Here is a 20338-nt window from a genome sequence, read left to right as displayed (position 1 = left end):
TTCACTTTTCCCCTAGCTGAATTACCTTTTAGTGACTGTAGAAATCATTTTATTTAGACATTTTATAAGCGAAAGAGCCTATCGTTTCATGGAGGTCATATGCTTGTTCTGAGAAGAGGTGTAAATCAAACCGGTTCATTTTCCAAATTAGTATTTCACTTTAAATTGAAAGTCAGACCAGAGAAAAGGGAACAGAAAAAGCTGTTTATTAAAGCCTGCTTGTTGTTTGAGAGTGGCTCATCAGAAGTGGTTTCACAAGCTATAATAACACAGAGGGCTGTGTTCCCACATCATGCTTAAACGGGGAATAAACCACAATCGAGCGGCTACCTTCAATCTGCTAAAACCACCAATCGAAACGCCTGGCTTCGCGTGGCACGCCAAAGCAACGCCAAGCGCCGAGCAACTGCCCTTTCCCAACTTCCCCCACGAGATGCCAAGGCCTCCGGGTCTGTCCCAGCGCCTTCCTTGTCCAGCGCAAGGCCTTCCCCTTGCCTCTCTCAGACGTTACCTTGACAAGCAGCGGCTGACTTCGCGGGGAAAAAAAAAAAAGAAGAAGCGTCCACCGTGGACCAGCCCTGCGTGACGCGCAGAAGAGGCGGGCCTGCAGAGCGGATGGGCACGCGAGGGCAGCGTCTCCCTTCACTTGTTGCCTGAGGCGTCGAGCGAGCCTCAAAAGATGCCCCGAGATGCTTTCCCCGTAGAGGCTGCGTGGAGTGGGCGAGGGCCTGCTGGCGAAGGTAGGACCCTGTTCGCTTGGGTGCCTTGTTGTTTGGTAGCCTATGCAGCACCATCATCGCCCGCTTAAAAAAATAAAAGAAAAAAATTCAATTCTCCCCGTCGCCGACCGGCGTGTAACACTGCCCTCCCTTCATTTGCAGCTGGGCAGAACCGGCCGAGGAGAAGAGGTGTCCGCGAGTGGCGTTAACCTGGTAGCCGCTCGGTTCATCCTTTGTTTTCCCAAGTTTTGCCCAGGCTTGTCGTTCGTGTCCTTTCTGCATCCCCGTTTATCTCCCACCCCCAACAACTTTCAATAAGTTTTCACGGGAGAAAGACGATGTAAATCGACTTTCCTCCGATATGCGGCCTTCCCGACGTCTTGGATTACTAAATCCAAGTCTGCCGCATCTGATAGCTATTTTGGATTGGTGTGATAGGAGTTGGAGTCCAACGCTCTTATAGAATACCAGGCAGAGGAACAGTAACAAAGTAGTTGATAAGTTTTAAATGATTTTAAGAAGCAGTAAGGACGGTGCTTTGGACTACAGTAATCAGTCTTTCTATTTGTAAGGCAACATTGTATGAGCAGATCAAAGGCTTGTCTAAACCATCATCCTCTCCTGGAAAAATCACTTATATACCTGTTTTCTTTTCATCAGTTTATACACATTCCCTTTTTTTCTCTTTTCCAATTTATAGATGTTGAAAATCAGTTTGTTTGAAAGAAAACAAATCACGGTTTGCATTTGAGATAATTTCAGTAATAATGTGAGAGTTTATAGGCCATTTGACTGGCTTATAATTTTAAAAGGATGAGAAACATGGAAGTTTTATTGTACTAACCTTTTATAATTGCTAGCCAGCTTTTTTGCTGGAAAAAAACATGATTATGATTACAAGTAGTACTCAGTTTACAACTGTTGACTGAAATTACAATGGCATTGAAAAAAGCGATATATGATTTTCACAATTATAATAATCATGTGATCAAAATTCAGGCACTTGGCGACTGGCATATATTTATGACAGTTCCACTGTCCTGGGGTCATGTGATCACCATTTGTAACCTTCCCAGCTGGCTTCTAACAAGCCAAGTCAATGGGGAAAGCTAGATTTGCTTAACAATTGCATGATTCACTTAACAACTGGAATAATTTGCTTAACTGTGAAAAAAGATCATAAATTGGGGTACAACTCACTCAACTGTCTTGCTTAGCAACAGAAATTTGGGGCTTAATTGTCATAAATTGAGGATTATCTGTATTTTATCTAATGGTGTTTGGGAAATGCCATCCATTTAACTCTGATTTTGGTTTGTTTCCGTATTCACAATTTATTAGGAACAATTATGTGAATGAGCACCCATGGAAATAAGAGGAAGTAAAGAGACAGTGAACTATTTAGTGAAAAACAATTTGAAATGTGGTGCTTTTACCTTGTGGTCAAAGAAATTCTTAAAAAATGTAAATTAATCCCTGCCCCAAGTTAGAGAAACATAGACAAATGTATTGTTTAATGTAGTTGTGTTCTTATAATCACGTTTAACTGAAAGCATAACTCATTAAATACAGTGGGTTTTCAGAACAGATATCTAAGATTCTGCTTTTAAGATTCTACTGTTTTACTATGAATGATAGTCTACTTTCTGCCTATTAAATGTCAGGTTTTTACTGACTCCTATTTCTAGCCATTTGATTGCCAATTGTATCAGGGAGTTGAATGGTTTCTTGCAATCAGTCCAAGCTACATTCAAGCTGAGTCTTCCTTCTCTTGCAGTCTTCCAAAATCATTTTGTCAGGAGTTGATTATTTGTTCATATGTTGTGAGGGCAATTTTCTTTCTGGTTTTCAGCAAGGTGCTGTTGAACTGTATCAGCTACACCAGGGGTGTCAAACCTGACATATTGTGACTTCCCCTTCACTAAACCAGGCATGGGCGTGGCCAGCGTGTGAGGCATCCAGCCCGCAGGCTGCAAATTTGACAGTCCTGCAAATTTGACAGTTAGCAATTTGAAAGTTGCTGGTAAGCAGATAATTGGTCTGTATTTACTTGTGCTACTCCTTTTGCTGGATCCTTCACTATCATGTAGGTTCTACCAGATGTTAACCAATCTTCAATTTCACCTCTTTGTAGTTTGTTAAACTGCTTGGCAACAAATGGATTAGACAAGTCAGATATTTCAACCAAAAAGCCATGTAATTCATCTCCACCTGGTGCTGATCAATTCTTGATCTTTGCCTTTTTTTCCTACCATTTCAGTTATTCAGTTATTACATGTTATTTCATTTCACCTTTTTTATTTTTATCCACCTCCTTTATCCAAGCTGTATTCTTGTTGTATTTCTTTGGGTTGTCCCATAATTGCACCCAGAACTGCATTGTTTCTTTGTTGTCAGGTATTGACTGGTTCACTGGAGCTTCTCCATTGTGGTTTAGTAGAAATGTTTCTGATTCCACTGAATTTGGATATTCTGCCTATAGTTTACAATTCAAGATTCATTATGATTATCCTTTTAGCTAATAAAGCTACAGTTGACATGGCAGTACCTGGAGACAGCAGAATAGAAAAGAAAAAACTGAGAAAATCTTAAAATACAAAGACCTGCAAGTAGAATTAGAATGACTTGCAAGAGGAAGCAAAATAGTACCAATAATGAGAAGTGTCTTGGGTGCAATCACAAAACATCTGGAGTACCACTTTTGCTCACCAGCATTGACAAAATCATCATCAGCCAACAGCAAAAGGCTTACTTGGAAGAACTTACAATCTGCAACAATATCTTTAACACCAACAAGATAAGAGCAACTACCTCTCCCAGGTCATTGGGAAGGATTCGATACGTGAATAAAAATGCCAAAGACAGTTTAAACATTTGGTTGACTGTGACAAACTATAAAATAATCAAAGAGCATTAATAGCTCCTCATCAAACTGGGAATAGCAATTTGATTTTTGCTACAAATTTGAGTCCTTTACTCTTGAATATTTTTATTAATGACTTATATGAGTAAATGCTTATCAAATGTCCATATGATGCAAAATTGAATGGGGAAATAGAAATAAAAATGTAAACAATATGGATGGGTTGTAATTTTGTGCTGCTGTATAAATAGTTCTACTTTATTTTGCATTGATCATACAAACTCCAGACTGGGTATGATATTTTAAGAAAACAAATACAGAGAAGCACAGTGAAGATGACCTGGAGGCTAAATATTATGTGGAGAGATGGCAGCAATGGTTTTAACTTTGAGAAAAAAATAACTGTTTAAAGATCTAAAGGGAAATCATAAAGACAGATCAATACCTATTCTTGCTTGCTCGGTTTCAGATCATGTAAAAATGGTGTTAACATATGAGAAGGCAGACGCAGAAGGCAGCTGAAAGTAAGAAAAAACTACTAAAAAGCAACTATGGCACTGGATCAAGAAGGTGTTTCCTATGACCTCCTTCAGTAGATATGCTCAAATTGAAACTGGATTAAGACTAATTAGATTACTGTCATCTTTTAATAACCATAGAGATAGATTCTCTGCAAGATCTACAACATTCATAGTTGTTAGAATAGGCCATTCTAAGATGATTGAATACTGGGAGAGAAAAGCATATGAAAACAGATTTGGGAATTGGATATTCTCTAGAAAAGGATTAGTGGGGATATGATAGCAGTATACCAATATTGGAGGGGCTGCTGCAAAGAAAAGGGGGTCAACTTATTTTCCAAAGCAAAACAAGAAACAATGTATGGAAACTAATCAAGGAGAAAAGCAACCTGGAATTAATTCCAGCCTGGAATTAATTAATTTGAAACTTCCTAACAGTGAGAAGTGCAAGTGGGCTGCAGCCGGTTCACACCGGTTCTTGCGAACCGATAGTTAAGATTAGGCAAAGTTAGGCATGGTTTTTCAAGCCATTTTCTGGGCCAAAAACATGAAAAATGGCCCCCAAAATGGCATTGAAAATGGTCTGAAAATGCCCCCCAAACAGGCCAAAATAACAGGCAGGGCCTGGCAGTGGTGGAGTAGTCCCAACCATTGCATACCTTCTTCCTTTGAGGCGAGTGGCTGAAAGGTGGGGCTGTTTGTGATGAGTGATGTCACCTATCTAGTCACATGGCTAACTGGGCACGCCTACCCAGCCAGAGAACTGGTTGCTAAAAAATTTGCAGCCCACCACTGGTGAGAACAATTAACCAGTGGAACAGCTTGTCTTCAGAAGTTATGGGTGCTTCATTACTGGATATTTTTAAGAAGAGATTGGACAGCTACCTGTCTGAAATGGTATAAGGTCCCCTGGACTAGATTCTAGATTCTTCCAGGTCTATTTTGATTAATCGTGGCTAATTTTCTTTTTTCTTCATTATAGAATTCTCAAGGGTCTTCAAATTATATTTTGAGTCCAGTTATTTGTGCCTCAACTACATTGTTTTGTGGCCTGTTTGGTGGTTTTCATGGCTTTCTGTGGTATCCTTAAAAGTCGTCTGCAATAACAATGTTCAAATGTGTTGATATTTGTTCTGTCCTGCTTTTGTAAGTCCAACTTTTGTGTGTGTGTGTGTGTGTAGTCTCACAAGAAAAATGATAATCTGAACAATTCTGATCTTTGTAGGTATAGAGAATTTTGGATTTTGAATATTTTTCCAAGACCTTCATTATTACTTTACAAATCTGTTATCAGATAGTAGTTTTTAACTACTAGATCACGTACAGTTAATGGTTGGTTAATCCTAAAAGCTATCTCCCAATTTAATATATTCATTATCAATTCTGAGACTAGTTGCAATACCTGTTATTATTTAATCTTGATATATAATTGTAGTCTCATTCTTTTTACTGTGCTCCTTGATTTTCATTATTATACATTGTAGATAATTTGCATTTTAGCTATCAACTGTTTCTTGCTCTGAATTTGTATTTCTGAAGTGAGTAGGATATTGAATTTAAAGTTCTGTGGCAGAAATAACACTTTGAAAGCAAAACTATAGAGATTATGCCCTTCTTTAAAAAGTCTTTGGGAAAACTATTCCTGATCTTTTTCACAGTTTCCTGGTTGACTTTAAAATACATAAGCTGTATGTTGGTCAGCTGTGATTTTAACAATTCCCTGACTGCTCATCATATTTTAGTAGAATTGGTACTGTGCATATCTCTTCTTAGATTGATACGCTTATTGACTGCTGAAGATATTACAGGATTTGAACTAAGATGAATTTTAATGAAACATTTAATTCTAATTTGAAATGCCAAGATTTCAAAATATCCAATTAAGCTATTTTGCATAAACTACTAGATTGCAGCAATGTTATTGCATATTGAGTAAAAGGGAAGAGAACATTCCAACTGTTTCAGTTTTTGCACAAATAAGATAATAAAGAAGAGCATGAACAAAAGACTGAATTTAAATAGTACTGCTCAAATATTTCTTTTTAAAATATTTTAAAATCTGATTTACAAAAAAGTACCCCTTTTGGTGTCTCGTATTTCACTTCTTGGAGTATTGTCTGTTAGTATGCAAGTACTGCAGTTCTTTAAACAAGATGTTTTTTGAAGCCACAAAGAAATTTGATGGCAAAGACAACAGGTGTAAATAATGTAAGAAGTTGAAGTAATTTATACTGTTTTATGTATATACTTTCCTCTAAATAGAATTGAATAGTGAAAAACACACAAAGGATATTTAAAGCTTTCAAGAACTTCCTGGCAATATAAATTGTGGCAAGTGAAAAAAATAACCCACTGAAAGTCACATTAGCTTCTCCCCACTTGGGGTATTCTCCTTAAAAACAAGTAGACTACTATTTTTATCATTCCCTGGGGGTTGGGCGGGGGTATATGAAGCATTAGAAAAATTAAATTTTGAAATAACATTCATGAACCTGATTAGTTGCTAGTAAAATAAAGGAAAATCCATGCAATATACATTCATGGGGAAATTATAGTTTTCAGTTAGATGGAGCATTAGCATACACCCACATGAGAAAGTTGTTCAAGAAAACAGAGCAGGTGATAATTAAGGGTAATAGAATAATTGTTATATAGCATGATTTTTTTCCAGCCCACATTTTTTTATTTTAAAGCTCTCCAGACTGGTCTGGAAAATACATTGTAAAAATATAGGTTATCAAATCAGAATTATGAGCAAAACAGCTCTTAGTATGTCCTTTACAATTTAGAAAGCGAATTTGCTATAGTAAGATAATGTATTTGCTTCTAAAAATTTTGGATCTATGCTACTGATGATTCTTGTTTTAGTAAGACAAAATACAGCATATAAAATTACAATTTTAATTTTGAGAAGAGATAATATTGATGTATATCCCCTTTACTCTATTTACTTTACAAGTGAGGAATATAATCTTTTGAGAGAAAAGCCACAGTGAAATTACTGCAGGACACACAGAATTTTTGAGAGACCCCAAATATCTCATACATTGTTATTTTTAATTCATTAATTTAACACAGAGTATTGTCCTCAGTTCATTTTTTAAAGATAACAGTTTGTACGTCTAACAGGACCAACTTACTTACCCTGTAACATAGTGGAGAAAAGATGAAATAAGTCAAAAACAAAACTTTCCACTGTTTGCTTAAGATCCAGCAATCATAATATAGCACATCTATATTGCTGAAAAAGTTGGTTTAACAAGTATTTAAACCACTGGTTTTATGTGCCACTGAATGTATGTGTTTGTGTGTGTGTGTTTTGTTTTGTTTCAGTTGCTCTAAAGCAGCTATATGTTCTGAAATATATCAGAGTGTTTTGCTTTTTCAAGGTTGATCCCAAATCCATGAACTGATAACTAGGTCACAAACCTCTAAAGAAGGCAGAAATGTTCAACTCTTAGTATGATAAAATGAGCCTGTGGAATTATTGGAAAAGAGCCAATTGGCATTGTAAGGAGCAGCAGTTAGTCAAGTTGGCATTTAGAATCTGTTTCCTTCACGTCTTGTCTTTCCTGACTGACATTCTTCCTGTTATCTTTGGTATTCACTTTGACTCTCTGCAATTGTTCAATTTCCTTTCTTTTTTTAAAAAAGAATAGTTTATCAGCACAAGCCCAGGAAGGGTGTTGTCACAGGAAGATTGCTGCCTTTGTAAACTGGGCATGCACACACAGATGGAGGGGGGCAAAATCTGAGCCCTTAAAATGCAAACATCACCTTATATTTACATAAGATGATGGCAGAATCCAGGCAAGTTGATTACTTTTCTGAAACGGACAAGATTTCACTTGATCATTTACCCTATATAATATAGGCAGAGTCATCTTTTTACAATCCCTAAAACTCTGATAATTTACCCCAACTTTTTTCCAGAAAGAGAGAAAGATATATACTGTATATCCTGAAAAAATTTGAAGAAGGATGCAGGGCATTTGAAATCATTGAAGATTTATAGTATATTAACTCTTGATTGATTTAAAAGATAGGAAACCTTATTGTATATTCCTTTTTTCTGCTACTTGAACTTTATATCTAAAATATAAATATTAAATCAAAATGAAACTGAGTCTGCATAGTACAGACATTTGTAAAGCTTACAAATGTCTCGAATGAGAATTAGTGCTCAAATGAGAAATGTGCTCAAATGAGAATTAGCTGGGAAGAGTGAGTTTTATTCTTTTTAACATGGCTATTGTACAAATACGATGCTGTAATCAATAAAGCACTGATTATGTTGCTACTTGTATTTGAAGGTCAAAGTGCAATGGATGTGAGAGGAGATTCCATGAGGATGGCTGTGCACCTGCTTGCCAACACTGGACATGCAATACACTTGCAACAAGCTCTTGATGAACTTCAAGAATGGATCTCCCTGGACATTCGCCTCTTTCTTGTCTCAGAACGCCCTTCTCCAATTAAGTATTATGAGACATACCACCAAAAGAGTTCCAGGTTTCCTAGTACTTCTGTTCTCCTTTTTTTGCATGAGGACTTTGGAGAAGAACGTTTTTTCCAGGTTCATGACTTCTTCCAACATCCACCTTGGCAGCCTGTTCACATTGAGTGTCCCAGCAGGAAGCTATCCTACCATGCCCACCTTGATCATCAGGACTTCTATGGACTGGATGAACATATGCCAGTATGGGGCTTGAGACAAGTTCACTACGGCATGGAAATTCTGCGTGTCACTCTCTACTGTAGCTTTGATAATTATGAGGATGCAGTAAGGCTTTACGAAACAATCCTGCAGAAAGAAGCATCTGTCCAGAAAAGCGGCTTCTGTGCTTTTCTACTGTACACAACACAGAGCCTTGTGGTTCAGCTCTGCTTAAAGCAGCTGCCTTTGGGGATGAGTGTTGACCTGAAGGAATCTTCAGTATTACAGTTCAAAGTGTATGAAATTGGAGAACTGGTTCCACTTTTGCCCAATCCCTGTGTCCCAATAAGCAATACTAGGTGGCAAACAGAAGACTATGAAGGAAATAAGATCCTGCTGCAGGTACTTGTTGTCACTTCAATAGATACCAAAAGACACGATGGTATAACTTTTGTATTGTCCTTAGCAGGGGTCACCAACCTTTTGGACCTCAGGGACCACCAAACTCATAATTTTAAATCCCAGGGACCACTAATTGGTTCTATGGGCATGGCCTAATTTGTGGGTGTGGCTTGGTGGTCATGTGACTGGCTGGCCATGGCTTGTATGTAAATATTATATTTATATAAATATTGAATTTTTTATTAAAAAAGAGCAATGTTTACCCAAAATCAGGCAAAGCAGGCAGGCAGATTGAGTTGCTCACAGAATCATTCAGTGATCTATCTATCTGCCATCGGCTAGCTCAGTCTGTCACATAAAATTTGCTTGCAAGCAAACTCACAAAATTAACTTGCAACACATCATGTATGTAAATATTGATTTTTTTATTTAAAAAAAAAGAGCAACTTTTACCCAAAATCAGGCAAAGCAGGCAGGCAGATTGAGTTGTTCACAGAATCACAGATTCATTCAGTGATCTATCTATCTGTCATCGGCTACCTGACTCTGTCACATAAAATTTGCTTGCCACGAGTCTGGACTGAATAATAGAACCTTCAGTCCTAAGGGAGGTTCGGCTGTGCTTAAAAGCAGAGCCGAAGATCTAAAGATTAGCTAGAAAGCAAGAAATCCAACCATTTCCTGCTTTGTAGCTAATCTAAATCTCCCAGCACAGCAGAACAGCTGATGGTTGGAAAAAGGAAAATTAGCAATTTAGCAGGCAAATTTGCCAGGTAAGGAGTGAGTGGACGGGGAGAGTTCTGCAGGCCATGTGGGTGGCATAGCCTTGTGTTTCTGTGCAGCCTGGATTAATTGCTTTGGGGGCCTGCTCTTGGGTGAGATTTCTCTGCCACCCACCAAAATTTTCTCGCGGCCCAACAGTTGACAACCGCTGGTCCTTAGCATGGATACAATAACTGATACTGCTGTTTTCACAGAAAATGTTCTTCAGATATTTGTTTATTTGACGTTTGGTACAGGTGATGATGCATCTATTCAGTGTTTGTTTGCTTAATTATTCCCATTACTGTTCCACTTCCTCTGCCTCTCCACCCACTCCAACTCTTATTTCCTGATATTAGTCACAAGGCATCAGCAGGTTGCGATGGAGGAAAAGGACCCACAGCTTCATAAGAGCCTTCAGTCAGCTGCTGGGCTGTGGGCCCTTATTAGCTGCCCATTTGTACCTGTCATGCCATCTCCTATTTAAAATTAAAATATATTAAATATCTCTTAGTTTTTATTGAAGAATAGCCAGAAAACACACTAAAATGTGAGGATCATGTTGACAGGTACAAATAAGTTTAATACTTCCATTCAAGGCTAGGTATGTGTTTTTCTTACCTAGGTCCTTAGTAGAACTCTTTAATTACTGATTTGTGATTGACAGTTTTATAGGATCAGGTGTAGATTTGACTTTATTACTATTGTCAAGATGCAGTTAATTTATTTTCTTGTCCACAGGTTCAGAGCAGAGTCTCAAAGCACAAAGGAATTCAATCTCTACCCCCTAATTGGAGTGACAGCACTGATAAGAAAGGATCTCCCCATTACTACTGTGATTTATGCTCCAGTGTACCTTCCGTGACTTCCAGAACTACTGTTCAGCAGAAAAACCGGACACTACGAGCCATGAAAAATAAAAACAAATCTTCAAGGAGGATGGTTCAAAATCCTGCAAGTCTTTTTAGCCCTTCACAAAGCAGCTTTAATTCTTCCTCTAGTTTGTATAATATAGCGCATTCTTCTTTGCAAGATCTAGGCCCTTCCCCAATGAACCTGGGCACTAAATTGAGACATTCCAGCCATGAACTCTGGCTATTCCAGAACAAAGCAGAGGAGGAGGAAGAGACTAATGTTGACACAGGCAAGAGAGTATCACCTTTTAAATGTGCTAACTCTACTCTAGACAGATTTTCTAAGGACTTACAAAAAGAACTTCTTCAGTCCCAGGCACCAAGTTCATTTATGGGAGCAGGTTTGGGTTCTGAGGACAGGAACTCTCTATTGTCTTCCCATGTTGCTGAAATTAATAAAAGATCAGGATTTAGTCATTTTCAGCTGAGCACTTCAGGAGCAAGTGATGGGAATGAGAAAGATGAGGAAGAGTTTTTTATATGATTTGAAACTTCCGTGTATCTTTCACTGCTGTATTTTTGGAATATCAGAAAGTCCAATTGATTTATACTTCTGTATAAATAATCTAGCAATCTATTGCTATGCTATCTTTTTATATTAGCACTACAAAGAAAGGTTTATAAAAGAACTTGGGGGAAAAGTAGATGAAGTATCAGGATTCTAGCAGTTACCACAATTAAATCATGAGTCTCGAGCCAATATAAATTTTATGTACTGGAGAACATTGTGCAACAGATTGGAAAAAGCCATTCATTTTAATGCACCACATTAACTGACAAAAATTCACTAAAAATCTAGGAGAAAACCCCAAACCTAGGAAGCCTAAAATAAATTTGGGAGGCATCAAATTGGGATGATAAGAATAGTGCTTTAGTTAATCTTGACTCATCTGAGAAGCTCCTCATAATCTGACCTCATTAGTTCTTGGGTAGGACTTCCAGGAAATATCCTAAAAGTAAGTAATGGAAAAAATATTGCCACCAAGAAATTACTTGGAGACATTCATAAAATCCTGAAGGTTCAAGCTTAATTTTTCCCATACCATAGAAATTAATTTAAAGATATCAAAAACAAAATAGCCATTTTTATTTTGCCATCATTACTATGCTAAGCCTGTCCTCACTTTCCCCAGGCTTCCTGTACTATATGTTGATGTCAAAAATATGAAAGTGCAACTTTGGGTCTTTGGAACTGATGTCTTTCCATTGTTGAAAGTGCAATTTATAAAGCAGAGGGGCACACATTCATCTGGCTTCTGAATGGCAGTCCAAAAGCTGCACTTTTTAGAATGGACAAGGTTAGACAATATGTCTAAGGCCAGGATAAATGCTACCTTTCATTAAGCCTAATTTATAAGTCAACTTATTTAAGATAAACTGGTTATTCTGCTGTTCATTTATTTTCATTATGTTCATATTGAAACCTAGTAGCAATTTTTCCAGATTGTTGTGGAGAATGTATCAAAGCTCATTCAGTTCTGGAGCTCAGTTTTTGCACCTTAATGGAAAACGTAGTGCTGCTGTTGTGACTACTGTATTAATATTACTTAAACTATGAGCTACTTCTGTCTAGCTGATGATACTTAATAATGAGTTCTAGAGAACAGGAAATGAACACTGAGCTTGTTAAGTAACATGCTCCTTTTCTCAACTTAAATATATAATCAGAAGGCCGAGCTATATTCGGAATGTTATGTAACTATAAGAACAATAGCAAATATAGGTGTGACTCTGCACTTGCTTTAAAAGATGTCAATAATGAAAGATTGGCTTGTGAATCTATTTTTTATTGCAGGAATCTCAATGCATTTCTGGCTTACCTGCACTTCCTTGCTTCATCTCAGATATCACTACAGATTTCCTTCCTATTTCTTGTTACTACACTTTACACTAAATGTCTGTCAAAGAACTGTATTTGAGGTCCTATCTGGAATAAAACAATCCCGTATTGTTTGAGATATGAACTAAAATTCAGCTGGTAAAAAACAATTTTATTTTGAAGACATCTTAAGCCACTAAGTAGGTTCTTAACAGTTCTCACAAGCTGGTTTTTGAAAGCATTATTTTAGCTAAACAACATTAATAATGCAACATAGTTGTTTTTTAAATTTGTCCTGCTTTGAAAGGGACCCAGGGCTAAACTAGGTGGGAAAGGCATTTGCCTGAACTTTGCTTTTGTATAGGTTCAAAAGTTAAGGCTTCAAAATATACATGGAAGTCAGCAAAGTTATCATTGGCTGTCCTAATTATAGAGGAGGAAGAAATAGAATCACAGATGCTAATTAGTTGCTAACAAATCAGAATAACAGAGCCGGAAAGGACTTTGGAGATCTTCTAGTCCAACCCCTAGCCCAACCCAAAATGCAAAGGCTTGTGATGGCCTGCATAGATTTTAAAAAATCATCATAGCTGAATCATAAAAGCCTATTTTATATCATCCTTATTGTTTGAATTCCTACTACTTTTAAATTTCTGAAGATGAAATGTTAGACTAGTGAAAGTGAAGCATATTTTAGGATAGCAGCCTGGTGCTTTCACATCTTACTATGTGTCATAATCCCAGATTTGATCTAAAAGTCATTGTCCCACTCACACTGCTCTTAGTATGAATTCTGACCTATAAATAATGAACTGTCTATTACCTCAATCAATTCATATAAGCCCCAGATAAAAGCAATCATGCCTGTATAATTGAATATTTAGAAAGAACATGGAAAGCAATCAACTCAGGCCTAGGCCTGCCAATCTATGATATATTCCAGATTTCAGATCTAATATACTATTTGTCAATGGAGCTAGAGTTCTCCAGGCTCTTCGCTTTCTGAATTTCAGCCTTAACCTTGTCTAACAGTTTATTAAATAATAAGGTGCAAGAATCAGGACCACAAATTCAGTTCCAGTTAAGTTAATTTATTGCTCATGTCTATACATCAAGAATCTAGTCAGCACTAAATTAGTACTAGATAAGAGTTAACAGAACTCAACGGAGACTGGACTTGAACTTCTTAGGGCAGGGGGTTCAAACTCAATTTCATTGAGGGCCTCGTCAGCGTTGTGTTTAACCCCAGGGGGGCCAGGGTGAGTGTGGCCAAGGTGGGTGTGGCCAGCTTGGTGTCATTCATGTCGGGCGGGGCGCCTGTGGTGGCTCAAGTGCTCTGCCAGCGAAAATGGGCTCCTGAGCTCTGTTTTCAGGTGTGCCAGCTTCTTGCAAGCCTTCCCAAGCTCCATTTTTGCTGGCAGAGGCACTGTGGGGCGGTCCTTCGCTCCTTCCAGGGCAGCCCCACAAGCCAGATCTAAGCACCCTGTGGGCCGGATCCAGCCTGTGGGCCTTGAGTTTGACAGCCCTGACTTAGGAGAACATAATGACTTCAGGCTGATTGCTCTCTTGACTCTGGCCCTCGGCTCTGTCTCTCCTCCCTACAATACAGGTAGTTCTCAACCTACACACCACAATTAAGCCCAACATTTCTGTTGTTAAGTGAGACATTTATTAAGTGAGCTTCACTCCATTTTACAACCTGTCTTGCCACAGTTGTGAATCATTGCAGTTGATAAACTAGTAACACGGTTGTTAAGTGAATCTGGCTCCCCCATCGATTTTGCTTGTCAAAAGGTTGCAAAAGGTGGTCACATGACCGTGGAACACACCAATGGTCATAAATATGAACCAGTTGCCAAACATCTGAATTTCGATCACATGAGCATGGAGGTTGTAAGTGTGAAAAATGGTCATAAGTCACTTTATTCAGTGCCATTGTAAATTTGAACGGTCACTAAATGAACTATTGTAAATCGAGGACTACCTGTATTGACAGATTGTTAACTATCTGTGTTAAAGTACTTGTCATAAAACAAACATTCTAAACCAACAACATCTCTACAGATGGAATGACCTGCTTTTGTATGAATGTTTGCACAGAAGGTGTATTGAGCTATTTCAGTTTGTTTATCCCAGAGGAAATAATTGGGTATAAAGGAAAATGCTTAGAGTAATTTTAGAAATTAATCTAAGTGGACTGTGGCTGTTTTCCCTCCATTGTAGTCAATTAGTATGCAGCATGCCTCCCATTTTCCTTCTTCCGATGAGAAAATAATTTGAGGAATGTCTCAAAAGTGCTGTTCCAATTTTTATTTGCAATTGCAATTTTCAGTGTGAAGTCATTGCTTCTCAGCCATGCTGAGTTTAGCTCCAAAAAGCTTTATGAAAGAAGAATAAAAAATGTTTATCATTATCAATGCAAAATGCTGCAGCAGTTTAAATGAACATGAGGTTGCACTGTGCTTTAGCAGTATGGGTGCTATTTAGTTGGTCCACAATGATGGGGAAGCAAAAGGGACATTTGGGGGGTGTTATAGGACAGGATGCTCCAAAAGTTACTTAGCGTGCCTCAGGGCATAATAATATCTTTTGTCTTGCCCGAAACCAGCAGCAGAGTTACTTTTTTAAAAAAGGAAGAAAAAACCTTCAGCTTGTTGCCAAGGAACTGAAATAGTGGCTCATAGCATCTTGGAAGCAAAGCAGAAGACTGTTGGAATTTTGCCTAGTATGTCCTGACCTGAGCATAAGATTTTGGAGTAAGTGAATATCTGATGATTAATGTAGAAAGAGTAATTTGTTTAATCCTGTCCTCAAAATATTATTATGCACTGTATGCTGCCTGAGCTATATGTGCCATGTGTAAAATTGCTTATAAATGGCCTAAATAAAACATAAATAAAGATCAGCCAGAGATAGGAACAAAAATTGCAACTGTGGAAAGGGGTAGAAGAGAGCTACTGGCCAAGACAAGAAATGAGGGAGAGTTTTCTTCTTCCCTCCCATTGCCAATTATGGGATTAAATTATTTATGCCATCCTAGTCTTCATCTGTTTCTACGGGCATCCCATGGAATGAGAAGATTTGGAAACTAGTGAAAACACTCTTTCTTCAACAGGATGCCTGATTTTACCTTAAATGACTGATGGAAAATTGTTTCCACACTATCCGCACTATCCGAGTTGCTGCTTGTGGAATGGATATCTAAATAGTATGTTGTGCACAATTTTCCTGTGTGTCAACTGGTGCTTCCAACTCTTTTCAACAAGGCTTTGCATTTGATCATCTAATACATTTCTTACAGTGTCCTTAATCTGCTGGTTGCTGTTGATTGACTGAAAATGAATTGAGCAGCAATATTAAAAATACAGTATTTAAATTATAAACAATGAACTCCAACTGTTCATTCAGAACAGCTGGAGGAACTTTGAAAAACCAGGGCTACTTAAGAAAGGTATTTCATTCATGCTAATGCATTTTTAAAAATGCTTCATTTAAATACTGTACAGAATCATAAAAAGAATATTGGTATTTGCTAGTAATCTACTGGAATTCCACTGGTGCCTTTTTAAACTTACCTCTGACATTTTGGTACAGATTTTAATTAAAAAGAACCCTTTAAAAGTATTACTAGGGTGTTTAGAAAATTCAGCTGGTGCAAATGCAGTGGTGTGAGTACTTATGTGTTTTTCTGGCAGAAAACATGTTACACCTCTGCTGCGAGAACTACTTTGGTTGTAAGTTTTTTTCTGTATCTAATTCAAGATGTTGGTGTTGATCTTTAAAGTATAGGACTAGGTTATTTGAGGGGCTGCCTTTCCTTCATCTGCTCATCCCACCAGAACCAACAATGTGGGCATGCTACTAGTTGTATCATCTAGAGCAGTGGTCACCAACTGGTGGGTCAGGGACCACTGGTGGTCTGCGAGAAAATTTTGGTGGTCTGCAGAGAAATGTCATCCCCAAAGCACCCCTCAAAACAATTGATCCAGGCTGCACAGAAACACAAGGCTATGCCACCCACATGGTCGACCCACCCACTGGCCCCCACCCTTCAGCTGAGCAAAAACCTTACCTTGAGTAGAGCCATGTGAGCAGGAACTGGAAGGTAAGACCAATGGCGGGTCAGGGAAATCTGCCCTGGGGTGGCTTGCTGACATTGGTGGGAAAGTTGGTCCCATATTCCAGAGCTGCAGTAGTCACAGGACTGGCCCTTTGGTCATCCCGGAGCAGTTGCTCCTCCACCGGGTACAGTGGCCTGCCATGGACTGCAGGAGTTGCTCCGGGATGACCAAAGGGCCAGTCCTATGACTACTGCAGCTGTGGAATATGGGACCGACTTTCCCACCAACGTCAGCAAGCCACTGTCAGTCAAAATTCATATTAGTGTTCCACAGGATTTAAAATTATGAGTTTTGTGGTCCCTGAGGTTTAAAAGGTTGGCAACCCTGATCTAGAGAGTTACATCTGGCAGGTCCTAGCAATGGGCCATCTCTGATGTGGTACCAGCATCATGGATTCTTCTCACCCTGAAGTGGGAATGGCTTCATCTCTTCTGAGCTTCCAAAAATCCCTCAAGACCTGGTTATTCCAGCAGGCCTGAGGTACCCAGTGGATGGGAAAATTAATGATGTGGCTCCATTATTATTAACATCCCTTCATCTTTGAAGACAATAAAGAACAATAATTCTTTGTTTTAGCTCTGTTCTTATAGTTAAATTTTAAGAAATCGTTTAATGATAATTGCTTTAAATATGTATCAGTTTAGTTTTGTTGTAGGACACCTTGTGTCACTTGTTTGTGAGGTGGGCAGCTATATAAATGTGATAAATATTTAAAATATTATTACGTATCATGAAATTATTCACTTTGGATTATTTTTTTAAACATATGTTCATATAGGAGAAATATAATACATAAATGTTAGCCAAATTTCCCAAAGGTGTTTCTTGCTGGTTCCACCAAACAGCTAATTGTTTTTTTTTCCCCATGATTATTGTAAAAGCAAAATTGAAATGTTGGAATCACTATTGTTACTTATAACATCTAATATAGGGGAGGTTAAATAAACCAACAATGAAATTAGATTAACAAATGCATATATCAGTAGTTTTTCACAAAAAGTATATGCAGTTGTTTTAGCAGGGTATGGTGGGAAAAATGTTTGAAAATATAGATAGAATTATAGAGAATAGAATTTTAAAGAAATAATAATCAGTACATAAAATGTAATTATGTAGAAAATATGAATTAAATCATAAGAGTATATCAATGTGCATAATAGGCCATAATGGAAAAAGTTGTTTCTTGAGTTTATCTAGAAACAGGAGAAGCTACAATCTTTTTCTAATTTAAATTAAATGTTTGCTTTTCCAGTGACTTTTATTCATATTTATTGAAATATACTGCATCTCCATCTTGTGGTCAAAAATGGGAGTTTTTCTTGAAGATTTGTTAATTGTATAGAATAGCTTTCATAACATTCCTGTGATTATTTCCTACACCTGTTATTTGGAACAGTTACTCAAAATTTATCTAAGTCCTTCCATGTACCAAACGAAGTGCAAAATCTCTACTGAAATATTTATATATGTCAATATTTGACATCAGCTGAGGTTTTGGGGCTGTGTTTCTCTGGATCTCTGATGTGAACCAGATGCTGGTTATAAGTGGGTCACTAGCCTGGTTGGCTTTCTCTGAGCAAAGGTAGGTCAACCACTCAAATACTGAAGCAGAACAGATATCAACTTTGTCTCTACTGTCAATATTATTGCAACATGAAATAGCAGATTTTACAATATCAGCAGTTCATAAATAGTAATTGTTAGGGGATTAATAATGTAAGGAAGGGTTGTTTATTAAAGTGGAATAGTGTTAAATTCCAATGGGATTTTATACTTCTAAAATGATTAATGGCTGTTTTATATGCATAAAAAATAAAAAGTGAACAAGCAGAATTGGAATGTTAGTCCTGATATTCACCAAATCAAGGGTTTATTTTAATATTTTAGTTTCCCAATACACTTTTTCCAATGCAAGAATGCTTGCATAGTTTACATTACAGGTTTGTTATACAAAATACATGAAATTTACATTGCACATATGTTACTCTTAAAATATTGTGAGATTCTGAAGGTGCAACACTATCATAATTGTTCCAGAAATAGAGGCAAGATATTATGGATATTTGTATAGATGTTTTTAATGTAGATAGCACAAAGGAATGGCAACAAAACCAAACCAATATACATACCTTAATCCCCTTGTGTTAAACGAATGGCATGAATGGCAATAATTAAAGATATCCTACAGCAGTGATTCAGAATGGAGGCCAATAGCACTAATATAGGAATTGACAAGGGAGATGGTAAATGTTATGTCAGCACTGTATCGTATGGGGTCAAAGGCAATGAAAAGCACTCTAACTCAATAGGGAGAAAAGTTCTTAGACTGGTTTGTTCTTTTGTACATTACAAGCATTCCTGAACTGTTTATCTCATACCATCTCTTAGCTCCAGAATTAAAATACAATGTTAATATAACACTTGAAATACAATGTTTACTTTTTTGCTTTCTGCCCTCTCTGCTAAAATGAACAACTTTAATTCCTTCTCCATCATATCCATCTGTGTTCACTACCAACCAAATAAGTTGTTAGTTTCTGTCTTGACTAAAGAGCTAAGAAATATACAACATACAAGAGATTAACAGCTGGATTTTGATGTAATGTAGATATTCTAATAACATGAATTTTATCAAGTTCAGACTGAAGTTTCTTGGATGAGAAGCTAAATATCTTCAAGGAAAAATAAAGTCCAGTTACCTTTTGAAAAAGCACCTTTGGATCAACCATGATTAAGTTATTGACAATCTCCATAGACATAAAATTGGAGACTTTTGTCTCCCCTCCAAAAGTAGCTATAGCAAGGCTTAGCTTCTCACACTGAGAAAAGCAACTTCAGGAGCTAGATATAGGAAGATCCTTGTAAAAGACATTTAAGGGAGTATAGGATACCACTCTTCAAGTACCTGAAAGAATGTTTCAGGACCCTTTTTCTTCTTGATTCAGAGTATAGAATAAAGAATAATTGATTTAAGATGCAGGGGCACAGGTTTTGATTGAATATTAGAAAATACTTTGTAACAGTATTGAATTTACGAAAGCACTGAATTGAAGGGACTTGTGACACATGCCCAAAATTATGGCTGTTGCAATCCACCCCTCCTGCCATGGTCACCAGATTGCAATGTAGGCTCTTAGCAACCTGTTCACACTAACAGTGTTTAAGCGGTCTGCAGTCACGTGATTGCCATTTGAAAGGGAAAGATGAAAGCTGCCTGCTGACAGGACTTCCTCTGGTCCTGGGGACTGGCTGAAAAAGATCAATCAGGATCCATTTTTAGAAGAGACCCTTTTCACCTATCCAGAGGTGGAATCTGCTTACAAGATTGAAGGGCTGATTTCGTGCCATGTGGAGTGTCTCCCCACCCACCCCGGCAGCCTTGTTGCTCTCAAAGAGGCTGGCTGACAAAATCCGGGCCACAACTCAAGCAGGAATTTGGCACAGGGCAGTTGCAGAAAGGGGCAATTTGGAACAACCCAAGCAATCCCTTGTTGCAAGCTTCCATGCCAAAACCCTGCTTGGCTTTTGGCACAGACATTTTCAACCAGTGTCTTTGAAGC

The 20338-nt window shown here is 37.8% G+C and overlaps 1 protein-coding gene across 3 annotated transcripts; it reads left to right on the top strand.

Annotated features, from left to right (window-relative positions):
* The first annotated feature begins 435 nt into the window (after window positions 1-435).
* FAM124B (family with sequence similarity 124 member B) lies at window positions 436-19256 on the top strand. 3 transcript variants are annotated; one of them, XM_026701126.2, is made up of 3 exons: window positions 436-740; window positions 8417-9162; window positions 10666-19255. In XM_026701126.2, the coding sequence occupies exons 1-3, from the start codon at window positions 680-682 to the stop codon at window positions 11320-11322; spliced, it is 1464 nt and encodes a 487-aa protein (XP_026556911.1). In that variant the 5' UTR covers window positions 436-679; the 3' UTR covers window positions 11323-19255. The 3 variants fall into 3 exon arrangements, with proteins under 3 accessions (XP_026556911.1, XP_087789336.1, XP_087789335.1); XM_087933210.1 differs by lacking the exon at window positions 436-740 and adding an exon at window positions 2679-2742 and having other exon boundaries at window positions 10666-19256; XM_087933209.1 differs by lacking the exon at window positions 436-740 and adding an exon at window positions 4892-5000 and having other exon boundaries at window positions 10666-19256.
* The last annotated feature ends 1082 nt before the right edge of the window (window positions 19257-20338 follow it).

The sequence above is a fragment of the Pseudonaja textilis genome, chromosome 4, assembly GCF_049901715.1.
Source record: "Pseudonaja textilis isolate UNSWEBS1 chromosome 4, rPseTex1.2, whole genome shotgun sequence".
Lineage (NCBI taxonomy): Eukaryota > Metazoa > Chordata > Lepidosauria > Squamata > Elapidae > Pseudonaja > Pseudonaja textilis.
This window is presented reverse-complemented; position numbering and strand designations above follow the sequence as displayed.

What these genes read in the sequence shown, in the direction of transcription:
- FAM124B (XM_026701126.2), top strand. Translation starts at nt 680, where the DNA reads ATGCCCCGAGATGCTTTCCCCGTAGAGGCTGCGTGGAGTGGGCGAGGG. An exon ending in GCGAGGGCCTGCTGGCGAAG is followed by an intron (nt 741 to 8,416) that starts GTAGGACCCTGT and finishes TTGTATTTGAAG; the next exon opens with GTCAAAGTGCAATGGATGTG. An exon ending in GAAATAAGATCCTGCTGCAG is followed by an intron (nt 9,163 to 10,665) that starts GTACTTGTTGTC and finishes TCTTGTCCACAG; the next exon opens with GTTCAGAGCAGAGTCTCAAA.